Raw genomic sequence first — 24,593 nt, forward strand, 5'->3', positions numbered from 1 at the left:
ATTAGAGAAACTTGCTTCAATTTTTTTCACAGTTACCATTGCTAACTGTATTTCCCTCCATCCTATTTCCTGCCCCCCCCATTTATTCTATTCTCTCTCCTTTTACCCTGCCCTTCCTCAAAAGTGTTTTGCTTCTGACTACCCACTCCCCCAATCTGCCCTCCTTTGTATCACTCCCCTCTTTCTCTTATCCCTTTCCCCTTCCACTTTCCTATAGGGTAAGACAGATTTCTATACTCAATTGAGCATGTATGTTATTCCCTCTTTGAGCCAATTCTAATGAGAGTAAGGTTCACTTACTCCCCCTCATCTCCCCCCTCTTCCCCTGTAAAAAACTGTAAAAGTTTTTTCTTGCCTTTTTTATGTGAGATAATTTACACCTTTGTACCTCTCCCTTTCCCTTTCCCATTTCTCTCTCACCCCTTAATTTTAATTTTTTTAGATATAATCCATGTATATTCAACTCACATCTGTGCCCTCTGTCTATATCTATTCCTTCTAACTGTCCTAATAATGAGAAAGTTCTTATATGTTACAAGTATCATCTTCCCATGTAGGAATGTAAACAGTTTAACCTTATTGATTCCCTTATGATTTCTCTTTCTTATTTACCTTTTTATGCATCTCTTGGGTCTTGTATTTGAAAGTCAGATTTTCTGTTCAGCTCTGGTCTTTTCTTCAAGAATGCTTGGAAGTCCTCAATTTCATTGAATATCCATTCCCTTCCCCCCACCCCCACAACCCCTGAAGGATTATACTCAATTTTGTTGGGAAGGTAATTCTTGGTTGTAATCCTAGCTCCTTTGCCCTCCAGAATGTTATATTCCAAGCTCTCCAAATATTTAATGTAGAAGCTGCTAAATCTTGTGTTATTCTGACTGTAGCTCCATGTTATTTGAATTGTTTCTTTCTGGCTGCTTGCAACATTTTCTCCTCAACCTGGTAGCTGTGTGTGGGATTTGGCTATAGTATTCCTAGGAGTTTTCATTTTGGATCTCTTTCAGGAGGTGATTGGTAGGTTCTTTTGATTTCTATTTTATCCTCTGTTTCTAGAATATCAGGGCAGTTTTCCTTGATAATTTCTTGAAAGACTTTTTTTTGGTCATGGCTTTCAGGTAGTGCAATAATTTTTAAATTATCTCTCCTGGATCTATTTTCCAGATCAGTTGTTTTTCCAATGAGACATTTCACATTGTCTTCTATTTTTTCATTCTTTTGATTTTGTTTGATTGTTTCTTGATGTCTCATAAAGTCATTGGTTTCCATGTGCTCATTTCTACTTTTTAAGGAGTCTTTTTTTCTTCAATGAATTTTTATGCCTCTTTTTCCATTTGGCTAATTCTGCTTTTTAAGTAGTTCTTCTCATTGGCTTTTTGGATCTCTTTTACCACTTGGTCTAGTCTGTTTTTTAAGGTGTTATTTTCTTCAGTATTTTTTATGTCTTTTACCAACTGTTGACTCCTTTTTCATGATTTTCTTCATCACTCTAATTTATTTTCCCAATTTTTCCTCTACTTCTCTTACCTGATTTTCCAAATCCTTTTTGAGCTCTTTCATGGCTTGAGACTAATTCATATTTTTCTTGAAGGCTTTGGATGTAGGAGCTCTGACTTTATTATCTTCTTGTGAGTGTATTTTGATCTTTCTTGTTACTATAGTAACTTTCTACAGTCAGAATTTCATTTTCCCAGCCTATTTCTTGATTTTTAACTCTTTGTTAAAGTAGAACTCTACTTCTAGGGTGGAGGATACACTCTCCCAAGCTTCAGGGGTTTTGTGCAGCTGTTTTCAGAGATACTTCTAGAGACCTATAAGTTTTCAGTTTTCTTAAGGTGGTATGACCTAAGGAGAGGTGTGTTTACTACTCTCCTGGCCTGTGCTCTGGTCTGTGAACAACCACAAGCACTGTTTTCTGTCCTGGAACTGTGAGGAGGATCCCTCCTCCACTGTGGCTGCAAGCTCTGGTCTGCTAGTGCTCCTCTTTGCTCTGGGAGTGCCACCCAGAACTATGACCTAGATGTGAGTATGGGCAAAGAAACAGAGTCCTGTCTCAATGCTAGCAAAGAGACCTCTGTAATCTCCTTCTGACCAGTTGTTCAACCCCCTTACTGTCTATGCACTGAGAGAACCAGAGGCAGCTGCTGTCGTTGCTGATTCAGTGGCTCCCAAGGCCTGCTATTGGTTTTCTGAGACTGAGTCTGAGCTGGCATGGCCTGCACTGTATTGTGCTCCACTTTTACCATGTGTGATAGACCTTTCTTACTGACTTTCTAAGTTGTCTTTGGCTGAAAATTATTTCACCCTGTCCTTTTGTGGGTTCTGCTGCTTCAGGAATTGTTTTATGGCATTATTTCGGGGTGTTCATAGGGGTTATGGGGAAAGCTCAGGTGAGTTGCTACCTTTTCTCCACCATCTTCCATAATTGTTTTAAACACTTCATCTGCAAAACATGAGACTCAACAGAATGCCTTGTTTAATAAAGATCAGTGGTGAATATAGAGGGAAGATTAACTCAGTTCTTAGGTAATGAACTCTTACTTATGCATCCCAGTAACCTGCTTGCTTTTTTAACCTTGGAGAATATTGCTAATTTGAATTTAATAGTGTTCTATAGTTGTCTTTATCCTCTTCTGCTTGTGCAGAGCTAGTCCTGTACCTATAACTTCTTTTTCAAATATATTAAATGGATTTTTGAAAGGTCCTAGAACAAATAATTATTACCCAATTGGAGCTTGACTTGAAGTTTATAGCATTGAATACCAGAAAAATAGTAAGAAGGCTTACATTGATTTATGCAAATCATATGTTCATTCCACACCTGTTTTCTCCTGCTGGAAAAGAGACATAAGAAAACCAGACCCAAGAGCAAAATTCATAAAATGCCTTGAGATATTTGGATGGAAAGTGCTTCAGGAATTTTAAAGCATCATATGTGTTCTTTTATGGTTTCCTCTCAAAGACATACATACGGTAAGCACCAGGTGTGCCAACGCGTCTGAGCACACCTGGCCCACACTGTGTCTACCAGAGTCTTCAGTGCCTGGTCATGATGTGAAGGTGACCTTGGGTTCTTGAAGACTATGCCAGTGGAGCATGAGCTCTGCCAAGCTCTATCAAGCTCCAAGGCTTTGAGGATGGTCCTGGCAATAGGCTACATATCTGTCCTCAGAGAACCAGTTTAGTGAAATCTGGAGAGGCTACTCACAAGACGGTTAATCACCAGGTGACGTTGGGGTTTTTTGGCCCCAGCAATTCACAAAAACTGTGTTAAGGTGTGAAGAGGTGGAAATTACATCAATCATAGTGTCATATGATCAGAGACCTAAAGCTTGAAGGGAACTCACTGTCATTTGGTCCAACCCCCTCATTTTATGGATGAGGTTAACCGAGATCAAGAGAGGTTCAGTAACTTGCCTGAGATTGCACAGGTAGCAAGCATCAGTAGAAAGAATCCCCATGCTGGCAAAATCATGTATTCCTGAAGAATGGAAGTAAGTATGCTTTTATGGAGTGTGATGCTTCAGTATGAAGTGAAATATGTGGTATTCATTATAACATTTCAGAGATGAAAGGAGCTTATGGAAACCCAAGAAAAAGAGAGACTCTTACTTGCCTAGAGATTTCTTCTGATAATATTTTGAATTAATGTTTCCTCTCTTATAGAAGACCCCTAGTAATGTACTCTTTTTTCACTCCTTCTTACAGCCTGCCACATATTGGAATGTCCCAGTGGAATGGCTCAAGATGTCATAAATACCATAGGGCAGGCTTTTGAACTCCGATTTAAAGAGTATTTGAAAAATCCTTCGTCTTTGAATATTCCCGGTGAAAGGTCAGCCAAGTGTTCTGTAATTGTTTGACTTACTATGTTCTGCTTTTCTTTCAGATAAAATGTGGTTTATGTAGAGTGGCTCACAAACAATGTGTTTTATATTTTTCCCATACGTGAAGGTGTTGTATCAGACACAAAGTGTCTATGTATTTCTAATTCTTCTTCTGTCTATACCCATCTTGATATTATTTTCCAATTTTGTGAACAAGGTGGTAGACTCTAATTTAATCCAGATGCTGTGTTTTTCTTTAATAGCTTAATTTAAAAAAACCAACAAATTCTCCCATTTTCTCCCTTCATCCCCCATGTTCTTTGACATAGCAGTCAAAAACTCAAGAACAAAGATAATCCATAACAATGAAGATCAAATGAGATAATATACATAAAGTGTTTTGCAAATCTTAAAGCTAGATCAACATGAACTATAATATGATGTGTATGCGTTATATTTGCACAGTGATGTTCAGTTTTCTAAGAGTCTTCATCTACATTACTTTTGCATTCTGCAAAGTTAAAAAAAAAGTCAGTTCCTTCTAAACCATGTCTCTAGTTGAACAGGTTGTGATGGAAAGATCTAGTCATGCTATCCATGGCTCAGCAACTTGGAATGGAAACAATCTTTCTGTCCTGTCAGATGCTACCACATGTGGAACAGGACATGAGCCTGGGTATCTCATCATTTAAGCCTGAGAAAGTAAATTCTCAGGCGCTTTTATATGTAGGGTTTTCCCTATAATCTGTCACTTTCATTCTTGTTCAAATAAACCCTGGCATGGAAAATCTTCCTTTAGAGAGGAACAGCAAGGGAGTTCAAGAACTCCTTGGTCTTTAGTTTGTTCTAGGAGATCAGATGCATGTTAGTCAATGCCATCGTTCTGTTGGAGTGTAATAAGCCCAAGTGGTGTGACCTGTCAGTGACATCACTTAAGTCTAAAGGAGATTAGGTTTATTGTTTTTTTTAAAAAAAAAAACACAAAACTTTTACTCACTCACATTTGGAAGAAAAATGCATTTGTTTTTGTACCCTTATTCAATTTAAAAACAAATGCATGTTTTTTATAAATCCTACCCACATGTTACATATGGTTTTAATATTTCTTTATAAACCCTATATACTTCATCCAGATTTATGCCGACAAGATAACTGGCTATAGCTCCCACATTTTTCTTATTTTGATTTAATGAACTGAGCTAGGCTTTCTACTGAAAGAACCATATTGGTTCTTTGGACAAAGCATTTTAGAAAGAGACTGACAGCATTCTTCTGGAAGAATAAATGTCCTGGAGCAGCTCAGAAAACCTTTATGTTCTTATATTTCCTATGACAAAATGTCCACCCTTTAAAGAGTTTTGATTTTTAATAATTAACAGAGGACTGTGTGAAACATCATTTGCTGCATCATTTGTTGGCTATCACCATTTCAATAAGCCAGTGAAAGCTAAATTTTTCCATCTGATTTTTTTCCATTCAACTGTTTGTCACAGTGTCAGTAAAGCTGTAGATTTATAGCTTCATTCATTCATTCAAAAACATTTATTTAACTGTTGTGTGCAAAGCACCTTGTGAGGTTCTAAATTATCAGAGCAAAATCTGTTTATACAAATAATAAGGTAGGTCCTTATTAGTAGGAATAATGAATCCCCCAAAGTGGTCCTAGGTATTCAGATTTGCACTATTTAAAGTTATAATTATGTAAAATATAGTCATTGCTTCTAGACCAATGGAAATAGGCAGTGTGAATTTGTTGTTTGCTCTCATCAAGACCTGGCTGACTCTCCCTGATGTTATCTATTCCTTTTGCATGTCTACTAGTATTTTAATTCCTGACCTAGTGTGTTGGTTGTTTTCCCTCTTTGCAGGGAGGAGGTGAATGTTGAGGACGATACGGAAGAAAAAGAAGAACATGAGTATTACAATGAAATTCCAGGGAAGCAGCCGCCTGCTGGTGGTGTTTTAGATGCCCGAATGAAAGTTCAGACCCCAGAGCGAAGAACTTACTGCCCAATACAATGTGAAAAGCTATGTTGCTCAGTAAGGAAGTCTTTCTTTTTGCTGGAACTAGTGGTGGTATTTTGTTATTACGTCTACTCTAGCCTATTTCATTTTCCAGTTTCAAAAGTCATAGGACGATAGATTTAGGGACCTTAGGGGCTAACTACAGTAGTTCAATCCCAATTCTTTAAAAAAAAAAAATTCTTTTCCTCCATGTTATAAATAGTGAAATCGAAGTCCAAAGATTATTGTTGTTCAATCTTTATGACTCCATTTGGGGTCTTCTTGGCAAAGATACTGCAGTGGTCTGCCATTTCCTTCTCCAGCTCGTTTTATAGATGAGGAAACTGAGGCAAACAGGGTTCAGTGACTTGCCTAGGGTCACACAGCTAGTGTCTGAGGCTGAATTTGAACTCAGGTCTTCCTGACTCCAGGCCTGGTGCGCTATACGCTGTGCCACCTAGGTGGCCTGAGATTACATGCTTGATTAAAGATCACAGAGCAAGCCATTGTCAAAACTGACTCTAGCATCTTATGTGTAATGGCAGCTGAAACATCTCTCTTTCCTTTATTTATTTATTCTTTTGAAAGAACTTTAGATTTGGAGTCAGAGGACCTCAGTTCAAATCCCAGCTCTGCCACTTAATACCTGTGTGATGCTGGGCAAGTCACTTGATTTCTCTGGGCCTCAGTTTCTTTACCCACAAAAAGAGAGTTGGATTAGATGAACTCAGATTTCCCTTCCAGTTCTAACAATATAATCCTATGAATAATTTCAGAATGATATAACTTTCATTTACTTTTCTTTCCACCCATATCTATATATTTCCCCATCCCTATTTTCCCCATATCTACATTAGTGTCTAAATTGTACATGACATGAGAAATTATTTCTTATAAAATTATGAGATTGGAAGAGACTTCAAGGGGTTACTTAATCTATGCCCTTATCTTTAGAGAAGGCTAACTCCAGACCTTTTCAGACAAAGCTGGTAATAAGGATCTCCAGGTGAGAGACAAGTTGCCCTCTGTCCATTATTTGCCTAGGTGTCCTAAAAACCAAAGTGTCTCTATCTAGGATCTGGATGGACTTCTGGAAAATCTTGGAACATGGCCTTCTAAGCAGATTATAAATTCACAGAGGCCCTTTTCAGCTAGCATAGCCTTCCCTATAGCTTCTGACCAGCCCCCCTAGACCAATGTCCTGTGGTCAAAGCTCCTAGCTTAGAGTCCAAGGTTCCTTCTCTCACCTTAGACACATGAGTCAGGCAAGAATAGTCCATTGTTTATTACTAGAGGATTATCGGTGCATTTTTAAGCTTTTTGCAGAGGGCTATTTTTGTGATTGCTTTATGTTTTTCTCATTCTTGCAGCCCCGGAACCCCAAATGTAGCAGTGTATATGAAAACTGCTTAGAACCCAGCAAGGCAATAGGTAGGTGAAATTGGTTCCAGTTTTGTACTTCAAGCCATAGGGAAGGGTGTGGTCCTTTACCTTTAGCCCTCCATGGAAAAGCCTGCTCTGTGTATATCCATTCATAGACTCCTTTGGCTGCAGGCCCCACAGGGAGGAAGGCCTTAAAATCCCTCATATGTGTCTCTTGGAAGGCTTGCAGGTTTTGCTTGCACTTGGGTACCTGCCGTGCTGGTCATACTACTTTATGGAGCGTCTCATTATTTTTACACATTAAATGCTGTCTCTCAGGCAGAAAGAAGCTTCCTCTGCTTGAGCCAGAAGAGAACTTTCTAAAAGGGAATGTTATTCAGAAGAAAAACTTAATGCCCACCCTGAAAATGTCTTATTAAAAACTCTTAGGTGCGAGTTAGCAATAATCCATGTCGGTTGTGACTTGGCTACAGCAAAGAAAACTTTCTTGTTCTGAACTTTGGTGGTCTCCTGTGAAAATACTGCAGATGTTCGAAAAGTAATAATTGGCAAATATTAATTCAATCAGCCATCTGTAGTCTGTGTGGTGTTCCTGCAAGAGCAGTTAGCTGTATTGTTATTCCAGATGACTGGAGAGTTGTACCTAGTGCTTCTCCTCCTTGGGCAGCAGAGTTGAGAGCCTAGGGTTACACAGCTTTTCAGGCAGCATAGATGAGAGCCTATCGCTATTGTTTTTCAGGCAGCAGAGGTGACAGCCTAGTGTTAAACGCTCCTCTGGCAGCAGAGAGGAGAGCATAGTGCTACTCCTCAGGCAGTCAGGAGATTAGTGAAGCTTAGTATGCAAGACTGTCAAACCCTGGAAATCCAATTGTGTTCCTGTTGTATGTGTCTTCCAATGGTTGACCTGTAGCTCTGCACCAGGACCTAGATTTAGCTTACGCACTTCTCTTGAGGTAATCATTGACCATTTAATGGATTGTCTCTGCTGGCTATATATGCATAAATGACAAGCCTCCCTCATGGTCTTCAGGACAATGGTTGATCTATAGTGTTTCTTGGTCATGGATCCATATTGACAGGCTTGTTCTTTCATAGGCACAGTTCCTGTTGGTAAGCTCTTCACACCTCACATTCCCCTAAAGTCTCCCCCACCATGAAGTATAGTTGCCTCTGTGCTTAGCAGACCCTATGCACTGTTTTACCCTTGGATGAATGTGCCATGGCAATCTGTAGTCCTATTCATGGTTTGACAAAGAGATAAAGACTAGATCTGTGATTTTATTATTCTAATGAGCTCTTAATGAGGAACTTCTTTTACCAAAGCTGGCTAGCACCTTCTCTCCAATTCATAGTCTTAGAGAACTGCCTGGAGCATTGAAAGTCACACAGCCAGTATATTTCAGAGTCAAGACTTGAACTCAGATCTTCCTGGCTTCAAGGTCACATTCCATCCATAGTCCCAATGCTAACTCACTGAGAAAGTAAGAATAAATAGATGCTACTCTAAATGGGGATCATATAAAAAGTATGACCTCCCCCTCCCCCAGGAACCAGTGCTTGAAGAGATCTTATTTAATATTTTTTTAATCAGACAAGATGACTGACCTTTAAGGTTCCTTTTAGCTCCCAGTTCTAAGATCCAATGACCTTCCAGTGCTGCTGTATGGCTATGAGTTACCAAACAACTATAGTCTACAAAGAGTTGAAATTGAAAATCACCCTCAGAACAATGGAAAGGTACATAATGGTGGTGTGTAGGCAACAAAACGTTATATAAAAAATGGAAAAGGAGTAAAGGATGTTATGAGAGAAGTGTAAACATGAAAATGGTGTGCTGGTCCCATGGAGAGGATAAGAGATAACTGCCAGACGGTCCACGTGCTCCTCTGATATAGTTACAATGTTAAGAAAAAATGAGGGAGGCCTCCACCATGTTTGATGGTCTCCTGTTGGTGAATTGATGGGAGGACATGGCAAGAGTCATGTCTGATAGCATGCATAGATGGGGTGCATGCTGCACTGTTGGAGTGAGGAGAGACCACATTCACTGGAGTATTTGAGTACTAATGATATGGGAGATCATTTACTACACAGAAAACTTTTCAAGCTTGAAGATCCCCCACTTTGAGACTGTCAAATGCTAAGCCTTTGGAGAAAAACTGTATACTAATCTTACAAGACATTGTGATTGGACAGAAATATGACAGCTGTGTTTTAAATTTAACAGATGTGTAGTAATGAGTTTTACGGGAAAATGCTCTAAACTATATTTATTAAATTATTGGTTCTTAGCCATCACTTATAACCCAGAATGCAGATTTATTATTCAGGGTATACTCCTCATTCCTTGTAGATGTTGATTCAGTGTGATAATGCATCGCCAAGGATCATCATCAGGAAGGGTACTGATACTGGAAATAAATCAATAAGTGTGATCTTACCCTACTGAAAAGCTCTGGAAGTATGAGCTAAATTCAGTAGGTGGTAAGCAATAGAACTCATTCTTTCAGCAGATAGCCTAGGCTGAAAACACTAATAAGTCCAAGATAGGTTTGGATAAATTCATAGGATCATAGATTTAGGGCTGGATCTTACAGGCCATCCAGTCCCAGCCCTCTCATTTTACAGAAGAGGAAACTAAGACAGAGAGCGATTAAGTGACTTGCCCAGGGTCACACATCTAGTAACAAATTTTGATGGCCAGAAGCTGCCCACTTAACTTGGGGTTTACTGGCTAGATTTCTTTTTCTTCCTTCCTTCTTCCTTCTTTCCTTCCTTCCTTCTTTCCTTCCTTCCTTCCTTCCTTCCTTCCTTCCTTCCTTCCTTCCTTTCTTTCTTTCTTTCTTTCATAAAACCTTAAACCCAGTTCACTCTGAAGCTTATAGATTGGACCACAATGGGTCCCTGCCCAAACTCCACTTAATGGCTGTATTTTTGGGCCCTTCTGGCTTAGGGTGAATGTCAGTGGTAACTGTTTCTCTTTGAAACAGCAACCCTGAGGGTCTTCCCCTCCCAGCTTAATTTTTTTTCTAATTAAAGGGCCCATCCCTTGACTCACTTCTTAATGAGACCTATTTACTGAATGGGCATGTACTCACTTTGAGTACATGAAAAGGCCTGAGCCTACAAGGGCCAGCATCTCCCATTGCATCCTGGGCCATCTCCAGTCTTCCTGATGAATATCTATCTGGTCACTGGACCCAGACGGCTCTGGAGGAGAAAGTGAGTCTGGTGACCTTGCATAGCCCTCCCTCACTCAAATCAAAGTCAACTGCAAGTCATGTCATCATTTCTCTGATGTTATGGTCCTCTTTGAGAACGAAGGACAAACACAACCTGGGGCAGGTTTAAAATTCAGGTCTTCTTGACTCCAAGTCCAGCGGTGGTAGTTGTAGTAAGGTGACTACCTTAAGATAGAGAGATAGATAGAAACTACAATGAACTATTCAAGCCCCTGAGGTCTTCTCCAACTTTAGATCAATAATCTATGAAAGCCAACCTAGGTATATTTGGGATAAAGTTGGGATATGCCTAAATTTTTAAGGTGGATTTTAAATACCATCCTAACAAAAATTCCTTGGTACAACTTTTAATCAAAATTCCAGATTCTCCAATGTCAGGGTCCTAGGACTTACAAAGGTTCTGTGATCCTGACACGGGGACACCTGAGAGAAGAGGGAAGGGCTCAGAATGTGTGGCTAAGGATAGTTTGCTGCTGCTCTTGTAAATCCGATTCACTGATTTCCCAAACTCTTAGGTATTCTCTATGCCTAGGACTTTGGGCAGCTCACAGTATGTCCTGACACACAACTCTCACAGGGAAACAGGTGACACTGAAACACAGAGAAGCAGGGAAAGCCTTCTAGAAACCAAAGAACTCCTGTCCACATTCCACCCATCTAACCATACCATTCCTTCACAAGGAAGTCTTAATCATAATGGTCTATCTCTGTCTCTTTCCTTCTCTCCAACCCAACTTCTCAGACAAACATTTCAGCAAGTTATAAGATGGGTTAATTTAACAGACACCAAATCCAGAGGTTCTGTTCAGGAAGCTAGTGTGTAGAATATTAGCCTTGGAGTCAGGAAGACTTGAGTTAAAATCCCACTTCAGACATTTATTGTGTGACCTTGGGCAAGTCACGAAACTTTTTTTTCAGTCTCAGTTTCCCCATCTGTAAAATAGGGATAATACATATACATATACATACATACACACACATATATATATATATATATATATATATATACACATACATATATACACACACACACACACACACACATACATATATATACATATATAATAGGGATAATAATGGCACCTACCTCCCAATGTGGTTGTGAGGATTAATGAGAAAATAATGTAAAGCACTTTACAAATCTCAAAATGCCAGCTATTACTATTAGCTATTATTCTATTCCTCCCTGCTTTTTGCTTGGATTCTAAGGCAACCTCACAGCGGCCAAGGGGCCAGCGTCAGCCGCAGGATTATCTCAGATCAGCTGCTCCGGTGTTAAAATCCTTAAGCTCCACCTGTATGCCAATACCTATGCTTCCGTAGCGTGGTAACGTTTTGCTTGTTTGGATGGCACCTTCACCCCAGCTAGAACACTGCTCTCATTTTTCTCCTCCAGTCCAATTTCTTTACTTCCTTCAAGATCCCATCTAAAGAATATTCTCTTTCAGAAAGCTTTCTCTAACTAACCTTACTCCTACTAGTCTTTCCCAGTACAAAGGAACAAAACTGAAATCATATTTTCACATGCTTTCCTGTATGTTGTCCTATACTTCTCATTGTTCTGAATGTCACTTTTCTACCCAGTTAGATGTTTAGCTCCTTGAAAGTAGCAGTCATACTCCCTCTTTCTTTCTCATCGGAAGAGCGCCTAGCCCAAGCCTAAGTAGCTCCCAAATCCTAAATAATCTTAATAATTTCTTCTCAAGCGGATTTGCATTCTTGTTGAATCATTTCAGTCATGTCTGACTCTTTGTGACCCTATTTGGGGTTTTCTTGGTAAAGATACTGGAATGGTTTGCCATTTCCTTCTCTAGCTTATCTTACAGATGAGGAAACTGAGGCAAATAGGGCTAAATGACTTGCTCAAGGTCACACAGCTAGTAAGTATCTGAGACTGGATTTGAACTCATGAAGATGAGTCTTCCTGATTCTAAGCCCAGCATTCTATCCACTGTGCTACCTAGCTGCCCCCTCAATTAAATACTGTTTAATAAATGAGATTTTTATTTGGAGCCCTTTAGACATGGAATTGTATTCCCCTTTCTTTTATTCCTCACTTAGGCAGTGTGTTAGGGTCAAAATAGTGCCATTTCTAGAATCAGAGGACCTGGGTTCAAATCCTACCTCTGTTGCTTATCACCTGTGTGGCCTTTGATGAGTGCCTTCACTTCACTCAGCTTCAGTTTCCTCATCTGTAAAATGAATGGGTTGGACTAAATGACCTCCCACCTAGCTCTAGTTCTATAATTTTATGGTGATTTTAGGTTGTCTACAGCGGAGGTGTCAAACTCACCACCAAGCAAGCAGCTGCAAAACTCCCAAGTGCAGCTGAACCAGATAAAAATAATTGGGAAGTGCTTAAAAAATAAATAAAAATACAGTACAACACAGATAATGTTAATTTGTGGCTTTCTAAGTCAGTATGTGGCTTCAAGTATATATTTCTGTTTGAGTCTGACACCACCAGTGTACAGCCTTACATATTCTTCTGGATTTGCCTTCAGTTCAGCTGCCTGACTACCATTTTGATGCCTCATCATGGAATGGACTATGCAATGGCCCACAAATTCTGGCAGGCTTGACCAAGGCTGGATTGTTGAGTTTTTGTCCCTATGTTTGGGGGTTGCTTTTTTAATTTTCATTTTAAAACAATCAATGCAAGGAATAATTTCCCATCTATTCCTCTAAGACTTCAGCATCCAGCACTGGCAAAATCTCTAAATTACAAACAATTGGTTTATGAGAATTCCTTTTTAAACTGGATATACCGCTCACAGGCACAAAGTTATAGATGAGGATCTCACCTCATAGTTGACCAAAAAAATTGAAGCCATTCACCAAGCGCTTCTTCTTTTTCCTTCTTTGTCATTTCACATAGCTCACATTTCACCCTCCTACTATCTCTTTCTTCACCCATGTCTCTGAAGAGGTGGCCTTCTGTTTGCCAAAGCCAATCCCACTACATATTCTCTTCATTGCATTCTCTCCTGTTTTCTCTCACCTCACCATTGCCCTCCATTATCTCCACTCTTTCCCTAATTTTCATTCTCTCCCTATCTTCTAGCTCCTTCTATAGGGTCTACGAACATAACCAAGTCTTCCCATCATTAAAAACCCCCAACTAGATCCTTCCATGACCACTAGCTACCATCTTACATTTCTCCTCCACTTCTCACCTAAATCCCTGGAAAAAGCCCTCTGCACTCAGTGTTTCTACTTCTTCTCCACTCTCTCTTCTAAACTGCTCACAATCTGGCATCTAACCTTATCATTCAGCTAAAACCGATCTCTTTAAAATTACCAATGATCCCTTAATTTCCAAATGATAGCCTTTTCCTCAATCCTCCTCCTCCTCCTCCTCCTCCTCCTCCTCCTCCTTCTCTTCCTTCTCCTCCTCCACCTTGTCTACTTCTTCTTCTTCATCCCTGGCTTCTTTTGAGACTCGATTCCTACACAAAGCCTTTCTTGGCCCGTGCCTTCCCCTCTGAGATTACCTTCTGCCAATTTTTATATATAATGTGTATACCTAGTGGTTTACATGTTGTCTTCCGCATTAGAATATGAGCTCCTGTGCTCTCTTTGGAAGCACGTATGCTAAAACTGAAACAAAACAAGGGCCCTGGGCAAGATTAACATACACATTTATGAAGAATTCCATATTTTTAGTTTGGAAGAAAAGTAAATCACATACACAACTTTCATAGTTTTGGGTGGAAGATGCATTTAGAAACAAATAAGAAGTAGAGGCAATTACAAAAGATAAAACAGATAATTTTGATCTCATGAATTTGAAAAAGCTTTTGCACAAACAAAATTAATATGTCGATGATAAGAAGGGAAAGAGTTGCCTGGGAAAGATTTTTGTATTAAATATCTGCTATAAGGGTTGATGTCTAAGATACAAAAGGTTTTACATCACACCGAATGAATTGGCAAAGAGGACAAAAGACAGGAATGGTTGAAGTTGAAGGTATTATGGAAAAATGGGTATGTACTAAAGCATTATTGGTTGTGTTATGATTTGGCCCAACCATTCTGAAAAGCAATTTGTAATCATTGAAATAAAATGTCCATGCGTTTTGACCCAGAGATTCCATTTGTAGGAACTTATCATAAGGATGTCAATAACAAAAAGAAAGCCTCCATTTACAACCATGATATCTTTAGAGCAGCACTTTTAGCAGCAGCAAATAACTAGAAACAAAGTAGAAACTCTGGACTGGGAAATGGTTAAATTGTAGTACATAAAAATAACAGATTATTATTATGTTATAAGAAACAATGGGTATGATGAATATAGAGAAGTATGGAAAGACTTGTCCAAACTCATGCAAAGCGAAGGAAGCTAAGCCAGGAAAACAATGTGCAAAATGACTACTGCAATGCAAAGGGGAAGAACAACAATCCTAAAACAACTGAAAGTGAATGTGGTGAAATTACAGAAAGCAAGCTTGGCTGAAAAGAAGAAACATGAGAAACTGCCTCTCTCTGCTGTTTTGCAGAGGCGAGGGTCCACAGATGTGGAGCATTCCACATTAACATCAGATTTTTTTTTCTATTTGCTTATTGGTTTTACTGATTTTTTTTCTTCCTTTAAATTCTTTTTTGTTCTTTTATAGGATGATTCTCTGGGCATAGATGGGAGATATAGGTGATACAGAAACAAAAGATATCAACAAAAACCTATTTTTTGAGAAAAAGAATATGAGATCCTTGAGAGCAGGAATTATTTTTTGCTTTTAGCCTAGCACATAATAAGGAGTTAATGACTGATTGATATGTTGATGCATGGATGGATAAGTTCCCAGATCAGCCTACGAAAACCTCTTTTAACTAGTGCCTCAGCTGACATACAGTTACAGTGGAAAATGTAGTAATAGAAAATAGATATTGCTGTAATTGTACAGTATTTCAGCTATAAGACTTGGGGAACAGAGAGTCATAGATTTAAAAACTGAAGGGGTCTTTGAGGTCTTCTAGTTCAACCCCTATTTCACAGATAAATTCTTCGAGGCCCTGAAAGATTAAGTTACATAGGAGGTATCTAGCAGATGTGAGATTTAAACCAAAGTCTTCTGACTCAAAAATCCAATATTCTTCCCATTGTATAACATCACAAGTTTCATTTTCTCTCCTTTCCTCACTCCCCTTTACTGACAGGGAGGCAGCACAGAAGAGTGGAAAGAACCATAAACTTGTATTCGTTGGACCTGAGTTCAAATTCCAGCTCTTTTACTTAATATCTATGAGATCTTGAGCAAAGTACTCAGGTCCATCATCTGTAAAATAAAGACTAGACATGATCTCTGAGGTCCCTTTTTGCTCTAAATCTAGGATCCTCCCAGATTCAAGGTTCCAGGACAAGGTATAGAGATTCTCATTAGCTCCCCCACCCTTCTGTATGCCATTGATGGCAGAAAGGCAACCCCACCCTCACTTAGTGTGGTGACTGCATGTTGGTATATTTGAAAAAAATTAATTCATAAATCAGGTGGTCCTATTTCGGAGGCTGCCTGTAGTAACTAGACTTAATTTTGAAATGTGATTTGCAATGCTCGACCAATGATCCATTGAAGTTACTCAGGCTTTGAATCTACTGCTCTGAGAGTTTTTCCCTTTAGAGATTCTCATGCAAGTATTTCAGAGACACCTATATAAATATTTTTAATAGGTCTTGGCCTGTTTCCTCATAAGACATTTGTTTATTCAAATATTGACTTAAAAACCTGAATTTGGGACACTATACACACCGCAGTGGGCAGTCTTGGTTGCAGGAGGTAATCATATTTATTGCCAGACATATTTTTTAAAAAGATCCTTACTGCTAAATTCACTTATGGAAAAAAAAAATCTTAGATGGAGAAATAGCATAATGTTTCCCCAAACTTCAAGTTAAAATGGAAATGTTGATCTTTTTAATCAAAAAGACGTCAAATTTCCACATACCCTTAGGGTTTACACTTAAAAATTTTGGTACTTAGAGTATGAGCAGCCTATGTGTGGATCTATTTTCTACCACAAATCTTCTCTTAGGCAGGTTGGATAAATTTCTCAGAGGGATACTTGGCCAAAAAAGAAAAAAAAAACCTTCTGGAATGCACAATGGCTGGCATATGTGGTTAAGTTTTAGCCAACCACACACTTCAGCTTGGATTTTAAATATGGGCACAGGGTGGGATTCCCCATTTTTTTTTTTAACATTTAAGGCAACTTTGCTCCCTTGATTCACTTCTGAAAAGGCCTTAGCCTAAAAGGGCTGGGGTTTCCCATTGCATCCTGGGCCATCTCCAGTCTTCCTAATGAATGTTTGTCTGGTCACTGGACCCAGATGGCTCTGGAGGAGATAGTGAGGCTGGTGACCTTGCATAGCCCTCCCTCCCTCAAATCAAAGTCAACTGCAAGTCATGTCATCATTTCCCTGATATCATGATCCTCTTTGAAAAGGACAAACACAATAGTTCAATGAGGGAAAAGAAGTTTCCACACTGGGAGTTCACTTTAATTGATGAAAGCACAGCCCGGAGCTAGGAAATGGATTAGTGATTTATTTCAATGGTATAAGGAAACTCTATAAGTTGATCCCTTTGTTGCAATTTAGAGTCTTAACTGTGTAGGATGCTGAGAAACTAAGAAACTTGCTCATGGTCATAGAGAGCTTAATCTATGAAACTATAAGCCGCGGCCCCCACCAAAAAAAAATAGACCCAATAGGGTCAGTCCTACACAAAATTCCAATGCTATTTTAAGTTCTTATAAGGGAGAAAGTGAGATAAAATAACCAACGTTTAATTGTGAATAAATTTAATATTACCCATTCCATAAATAATTGCGATTTAAAAGGAACAGAAGAATTTATCTCTAGAAGAATTTTAGAAAATTATATTCTCCCCCCCATTATAATTGGTTTCCTTTATAATCCTGTGCAGTTTACTTTATTGTAAACCTATATGTAAGGTACCTGTGTTACTCTTGAAAGTTTTGTGTATATCTACATAGGTTGTCTAAATGTGGCTTATGGGGAGGTATTGCTGAAAACTTTCCCACCTCCTCTTCCAAGAGGGGTTTTACTTTCTGCCTGGAGGGGAGCAGAAGAAGGAGCCATAAGGCTGATCATTCTGCTTTCCTTGGCAATTAGAATTATATCTGCCAAGTTAGACTTATATCTGCCCTTCCCACCCCAAGATATTGCTAGTCTAGCAGAATTATTCTCTTAGATTCAAGCCATTTTCCTGTTTGCTGCCCCTTAAAGAGGAGGGGGTACGGAGCAGCTAGGTTGTGCAGTGAGTAGAGCAACCAGCCCTGGAGTCAGGAGGACCTGAGTTCAAATCCAGCCTCAGACACTTGACACGCTAACTAGCTGTGTGACCTTGGCCAAGTCACTTAACCCCAATTGCCCTGCCTTCCCCCCTCCAAAAAAAAAGGTACATGAAAGAGAAAGAGGTACCCAAATCTCATGTTTGAAAGCTTGACCCCTTCCCACCAAATGTTAGCTGCACGATTACAAATAGTGAATAGTGAGCAAATCCATTTATCCAAGCAGATAAATAATAGAAATCAGAGAAGTTATACAGATTAGAATATACCAGATAATAGAATAAATGATCTCCTCCAGTGAGAATGAGATATCTAGACTGAACCAAGACAGAAAGGTCTCAATCTCACCAGAAGGGAAATTCCTTAGTCTCTAGGGAGGAAAGCTGGAAATCAGAGACATGTTAGGAAGCTGACTTTACCCTACATGTCTGCCTTCTAAAGTTTATTCTCTTCCTCTCTGGGTCCTTCTCTGGAGATCAGGAAATACACGTATCCTCTCATAGCGGGAAGGAAGATGTGTCACCTCCCAAACTTTCATACCAGTTATACCCCTCACACAGGCTCATGGCATTTAGTCATCATTCCACCAATGAAGAGAGTTTCATGCAAATATTTCAGGCTTGAGACCTGGGTTACCCACGAATTCTGCATTTAGACATATGAATGGCCATAATGCTTATTGTTATTGATTCTGAATATATCATTTTGAAATATTGTAATCTTCACTACCATTTGGTTTGTAATTCAACTTGACTCAACATTTATTTAACACCTATTATATACAAGAATTTTTGCAAGGTTCTAAGGATAGAAAATGGAAAAAAACAAAAAACAAAAAACAAAAACAAAACACCAACCCATAGTTCCTGGACTCTGATAGTTTACCATCTAAATAAGGGGACATGCCATAGACACAAATAAATATGGTACAAGGTAGAATGTAATAGAGGCAAAAGGAAGGTTTAACTCTTGACAAAATGCTCTAGGAAAATCTGAATGATTTTTCAGGAAAAACTGAATTGACTTTGTTGTTGGGTTGGGGAGGGAATCAGGGTAGGTTTCATGAATGAGATGGCAGCTGAGCTAAGCCTTAAAGGAAGGGGACTTCAACACATAGAGATGAAGAGGAAGTGTGTGGCCCAAGAATTTGGGATGACCTTCATCAATTCATGAAGACAGGAAGGGGGCAGGAAGAGATCAGAGAACTGTGAGTAATCCAGTTTGGCTGGAATATAGTTTGCACGACAGGGAATAATGTGAAATATGGATGGAAAGGTAGGATGGAACCAGATGGTAGCAGGCCTTAAATATATGGCTAAGCAATTCGTAGCATGCTAAGAGTTGTGAAAATATGTGTGAGATATTGGTCCTCTCCTTCTAAAGCTGACATCCTAAAGAAGTCAAACAAGACGAACACAGTAAGCATTCTCTTTTAGTTTGGAGTTTCCTGGAGTGGGTGTGGGAGTTGGAGGCTGTGATGGCATTGCCAATAGCCTAGCACAGTTTCCTGCTCATAGGAGAGGCTCAGTATGCTTTGATTGATTTTGCCTGAGTCAGATGGGAAATGATGTCCTGCTTCTTCTTAGTCAAGGAAGACTGCAGAGAACACAGGATTTGATGTTTTTTTTCTTTTAAATATTTTATCAATGCTCATTTATTTCCTTACATCACTAACATTCACCAGAGACTTGCTCCCCCCATCCCATCACAATCTTCCCCTATAACAAATAAGTACACTCAAAAACAGAACAAAGGATTAGGGATTTCAGAAAGAAAAAAAATGATGGGAGAAAGAATATCAGGATTTCTTTTAAAATACAGTCATTGCACAAATCATTATAGGCCTGAAAATTTTTTGCTGCAGTTTATAGTCCTAGGTTGAATTCAAACTACCAATTCATTTCAGATCATAGAATCTCCGTTTCTTCAAAGGAGTACTATATTAATCCAAATGGTTATTATAATTATAATTGCATTTAATCTTTTCTATATTCAGTAGAGAAACTGGCTGCCTGAGGAAAGCTTTTACCCAGGCTCCACTTTTATTGCTCTCCTAGGGCAGTGCGGTTTGTGGAAAGACTGTTAGACTTGGAATCAGGAAGGAGGGGAGGCAGCTTGGCCCAACAAAGAGTGCTGGCCTTGGAGTCAGCGACTGGGGTTTAAATCCTAGCTCTGTCATTCATGATTCTCCTATAGAACTGTGGTCAAGTGACAACTTCTCTGGGCCTTAATCCCTCATATGCAAAACAAAGGGGTTCCATTAGATTGCCTCTAAGTCTTTCGGACTCTAAATCTTAGCTTTTTTTATTACTACCTGTGTGACCTTGGTCAAATCCCTTAACTTGTCTGAGTCTCATATGTAAAATAAGGAGTTTCGACTAGATAGACTTAGGGTCCCTTTCAGTTCTGACTCTGAAGACTCGGTTTCAAATCTGGCCTCCCAACACTTAGCTGTAAGGCAATAGGCTAGTCCTTTCTCTCTGGACCTGAGTTTTTCCTCGCATATAAAATTAGATAGATGATCTCTATGGACCCTTCTAGCTCCAAATCTTATTAAAACCTAGGAAATGAATTTTTTTTCCTAAATAGAAATCTTTAACTTGTAAAAAGTTTAATTGGATAACAAGTTTAAAGATTTCATGAAACTTGGAGGCATATAGAGCAGTGTTCATCCTCACAGTTGTCCTATGAGTTAATTATTATAAACATTGTTACCCTCACTTTACAAGTGAGGGAACTGAGGCTCAGAGAGATTAAATATCTTGCTCAAGGTCATAAAGTTAGAGAATGAAAAGTCAGGATTAGAATTTGGACTTCTGTCCTATTGTTCTCCCTACATAATGCTACATATTATGCTTCTTTGACATTAAATAGAGCAAGTGTCCAGTATTCTGAATGATTTTTTTAAAAGCCTTTATTAAGCATTTACTATGTGCCAGGCACTATGTCTAGAAATACCAAAGTGAGACAGTGTCTGAACTCAAGACGTTTAAGTTCCAATAAGGGAAGATAACGGATATAGGCCACTGGGTGGCCAGGGAAAAGAATTTTGATTTGAGGAGTCACATTGATGGTGACTGGAGTTATAAGGCAGGTGATTGTCATGCCTGTTCCATGTGCAGTGGTCATATTTATTTATTTGTTGTCTCCAGGGCAAGAGGTAGAAAGTGAGGAATGGTGGGACATGGTATATGCGTAGTAGGACGGGAGATGAGAAGATGCCTGGGTATGGCCTGAATTTCCTGGTAGATGAGTAGATGAAATATGAAGAATGATCTGGAGCTCTCTAGATATAGAGGGTTAGATGAGTTTGAACTTACTCCCCAGCGTGACTTCTAAAACTGAGTGGCTCCTCCTGGAGGTGAGGAAGTACATGGTCTTTGGAGGTCCAGTCCGGAGAGTACTGTTGCAGGTGAAAGTGTTGTGGTTTCTTGATGTGCTGTGGTGGAACCATCTCAAAGAATTCAGAGTCAGACTCCCTGTAATCCAAGTATAGGCATTTATTGAGATTGATGCTTCTCATGAAGCGGGCTAAGTTCTAAGAGGAACCAGCAACTTCAGAGAAAGCAAGATGGATTTTTATAGGGTAAAGATATAATTACATAACAGAAATTATGAATATTAAAAAGGCAGGAGGGGTTTGTTAAGGGATTATGTAATCAGGGAGAGGTCCCAGCCACAGTGGAACTGTGCATGTGATTACCCATAATGCAAATAGAAAAATCCATTTGTGGGAGGTATGTCTATGATAATGATATAATAAGCCTCTCTACGTCACAAGTTCACCTAAAGGACAGCTTTTGCTGTTGTGCAGGTACCTACTTAGGGACAGTCCCTTCTATTGTTTTGGGGTCCACATCTTGCTTGGGCATCCTGGTGGTGCTGATTTCTGATTGGCTGAGTATTGTGGTCTGTTATGGCAATTATTTTACTATTTTCTTTTTTGGAATGCTAAGGTAATCAAGTACCTTTGATAAGTTTTGTCTTTCAAATGTAATGGCAAGCAAAGTGGACTTTTTGTTGTCTTTTGTTTCTTTGATTGAATCAAGAGTCTTTGACCTGCTTAAGAAACAAGAAAGGCTAGTTCACATAGGTATGAGTTGCATGGTCGTGACGCCCCTTGGCCCTGAGCTGTGTATATAAGATCTGAGGTTGGCATTTTCCCTTTGGGGGCACACTCATTGAAAGAGTGTTGCTGATGTGATTCTGGTAAGCTGTTGAAGCAGCCCCCCTGGATTTGAAAACCCAGATGTTGGTGCTTCTCTGGTAACTATGTATTGTGATTTGGTTAGACAGAAATGTTGATCTGTTTATATTGTCTCTGTTTGTATTTTCTGTTTGTATTTGCTCTGAGGTTCAGGGTTCTGGGTTTTCCCCCTGAACTAAGTGAATGGTATATGTATGTTTAATTAAAGTAACCCCTTAAAGTTACTTTCCTTAGAAAACCAGATCAAAGAACCTGTGCTAGCAGCCTTCCTGAGTGCTTTTGTTGTTGGTCTTTCACCCCCACAACAGCTGCTAGCAACATTGTTGTTACATGATCCTGTCTGAAACTAGATGGATGTGATTGTGGTTGAGTGCATGGACACACCTGCTGTTTCTGTGGGAAATATGAGGAATGGGTATGGGGACAGCAGTTAGCTAGAGGCAGTGGCTGTGATACCATCCCATCACATGCCTGCTGTTTCTGGGAGAAATATGAGTTCATGGACATACCTGTTGTTCTAGTGAGCAGTGAGGCATATATGAGGAAGTTAGGATATTTAGTGGAGGGGAGGGAGTAAGTGTCTAGGTAGGGGAAGTGGGCCTGCTGTTCAGTGGGGCCTATAATTAAGTTAGAATATTGGAGCTGGGGGCAGCTTTATTAGGATTCCATCAAAAAGAGAACGGGCTGCAGCAACTTCACTGGGACATAAGTAGAACCTTTGACACAACAATATTCACTGTAATGTTAAACTCACTTTTTGCCTTTCTTGAACTATATCTAAGGGTTTAGTTGCCAAAGAACAAGAAGGCCCAAAGTTGGTCTTACCTGTAGGGCAGTCACGTGGAGTGGACCTTAAAGGACAACATTATGGTTAGGTTTTAGTGTAGTGTTTCTAGGAAAAAAAAACCAAACAAACCAAAAGAGTTAATATTTTATTCAGGAATTCTTAGAATAGAAACCACTTAAATCAAACAATCCATTAACATTTATTAAGCACCTACTATGTGTGCCAGGCACTGTGCTAAGCACCCTGCCCTCAAGGAGCTTATTAAATAAGTGATTTGATGTCATGAAAATATTCATTCCCAATTCATTTGTAAGAATGAATGAATTAGTCAGTGTGGCATCTTGGTTAAAGAGTTGGTCACAGAGCCAAAAAACATGTGTTCACTGGTTGTGTGATCCTGAGCAAATCAAGTAAACTTTCAATTTCCCAGGCAACTCCCTAAGTTGCAGAGAGCTTCTTAACTGCATTGATAAGAGAGATTTTCTTTATTATTGAGTTTGCTATGCCATTGAAATCACAAGTCAAGACCTTATTTATGCCTATGAATGTTATTGCATAGTACTAAAAACATGTGCTACAAATTTGAATATAAAATGACATTGCATTATTTATTCCCCATTAATATACTTTAAAAGGCACATGTTCTCCATAGAGTATTATTTGCTTGTTTTGTTTTTTTTTTTGATAGAACTAAGCCTTATCACATTGGCAGGGGGTAGATAATACTGTAGGTAAAACAATTTCATAGCAGAGACAGAAGACATCATTCTCCCTCTTACCAGGCTCATAAGAACTACTGAAGTTTGTAAAAGTACTTCTAAGCGGGAAATAGTTAAATTCGGTCATTGCCATTTTGCAAGTCACTGGAAGTTAGTTGTTGACCAGCTTCTGTCATTTCCAGATACCCCTTTTCTATTCTTTACCCTCCCTAAACTCTTTTTTTGTCTGCCTCACCCTTAACCATGGGTCCCCCTGCTAGACTTTGTCTCCATGGGCAATAGGTGGACTGTTGGAGGAAGCTGGGGAAGAACATAAGGAAATGGATTGAATGGACTCCACCCAAAGGCCAGGACTTACTGTACTTCTATGTTCCAGGCCAAAACTGAAAGCCACTGTTTGCACACCAGCAAATTATAGTGAAAATGAATGTGGTAGGCATTGTCTTAGGTCCTTGTTCCCCCGCTTAAATGGGGCCTTTTATTCTGGCATTGATGATGTTTCCTATACAAGGGAGAATTTCCTTTGACAAGATTAGTTCTTTGATAAAGTATGAATTTATTTGACGCCTGGATTATATAAATATTTGGCAGATAGATAGACACGCATGTATACATACATGTGTATATATGTATATAAGTGTGTGTGTATGTGTGTGTGGGTGTGGGTTGGTTCCTTTGACATCACCGAATACGGATGATAACTAATGATTAACAACTAATTCTAATATTTGAGTTATAACCTTGGGGCTTGACTTTTTACTGGAAACTGGAGGTAGAAGGACAAGAGTTAAGAGGTGGACACTTCGCTGAATGGGAGCCTGTGCAGACATCCAGCCCCTCTCCTACCATCCCCCAAGGAAGGAATGTGAAGTCAGAGACCATTTGTTTGGGTATATCAGAGAACCTTGCCCTTCAGGGATCCATTTGATCCCAGAGATGGCAGTGGATAGTGGTGGAGAGTTGCTGGACCAAGCTGGTGATAATGGTAGAATAACAAGGCATCTCTTATACAAAGTAGAGAAATTTCTTGACCAAGGAGGAGACAGAACTGAGGAATAGTAAGTGCCAGAGCTATGATGTAGAGAGGGCAAACCTGGATCTAACTTTTCTTTG

General features: G+C 39.3%; 1 protein-coding gene across 1 annotated transcript in view; it reads left to right on the forward strand.

The window, feature by feature from the left end:
• The window catches only part of SHC4 (SHC adaptor protein 4), a 156,082-nt gene that overhangs the window by 120,024 nt on the left and 11,465 nt on the right, over positions 1 to 24,593 (forward strand). The window contains exons 7-9 of the mRNA XM_036735874.1: positions 3,706 to 3,832; positions 5,693 to 5,864; positions 7,199 to 7,259. Of these exons, the coding sequence (XP_036591769.1) occupies positions 3,706 to 3,832; positions 5,693 to 5,864; positions 7,199 to 7,259 (360 nt within the window). The remainder of the gene's footprint in view (positions 1 to 3,705; positions 3,833 to 5,692; positions 5,865 to 7,198; positions 7,260 to 24,593) is intronic.

The sequence above is a fragment of the Trichosurus vulpecula genome, chromosome 8, assembly GCF_011100635.1.
Source record: "Trichosurus vulpecula isolate mTriVul1 chromosome 8, mTriVul1.pri, whole genome shotgun sequence".
In the NCBI taxonomy this organism is placed as follows: Eukaryota; Metazoa; Chordata; class Mammalia; order Diprotodontia; family Phalangeridae; genus Trichosurus; species Trichosurus vulpecula.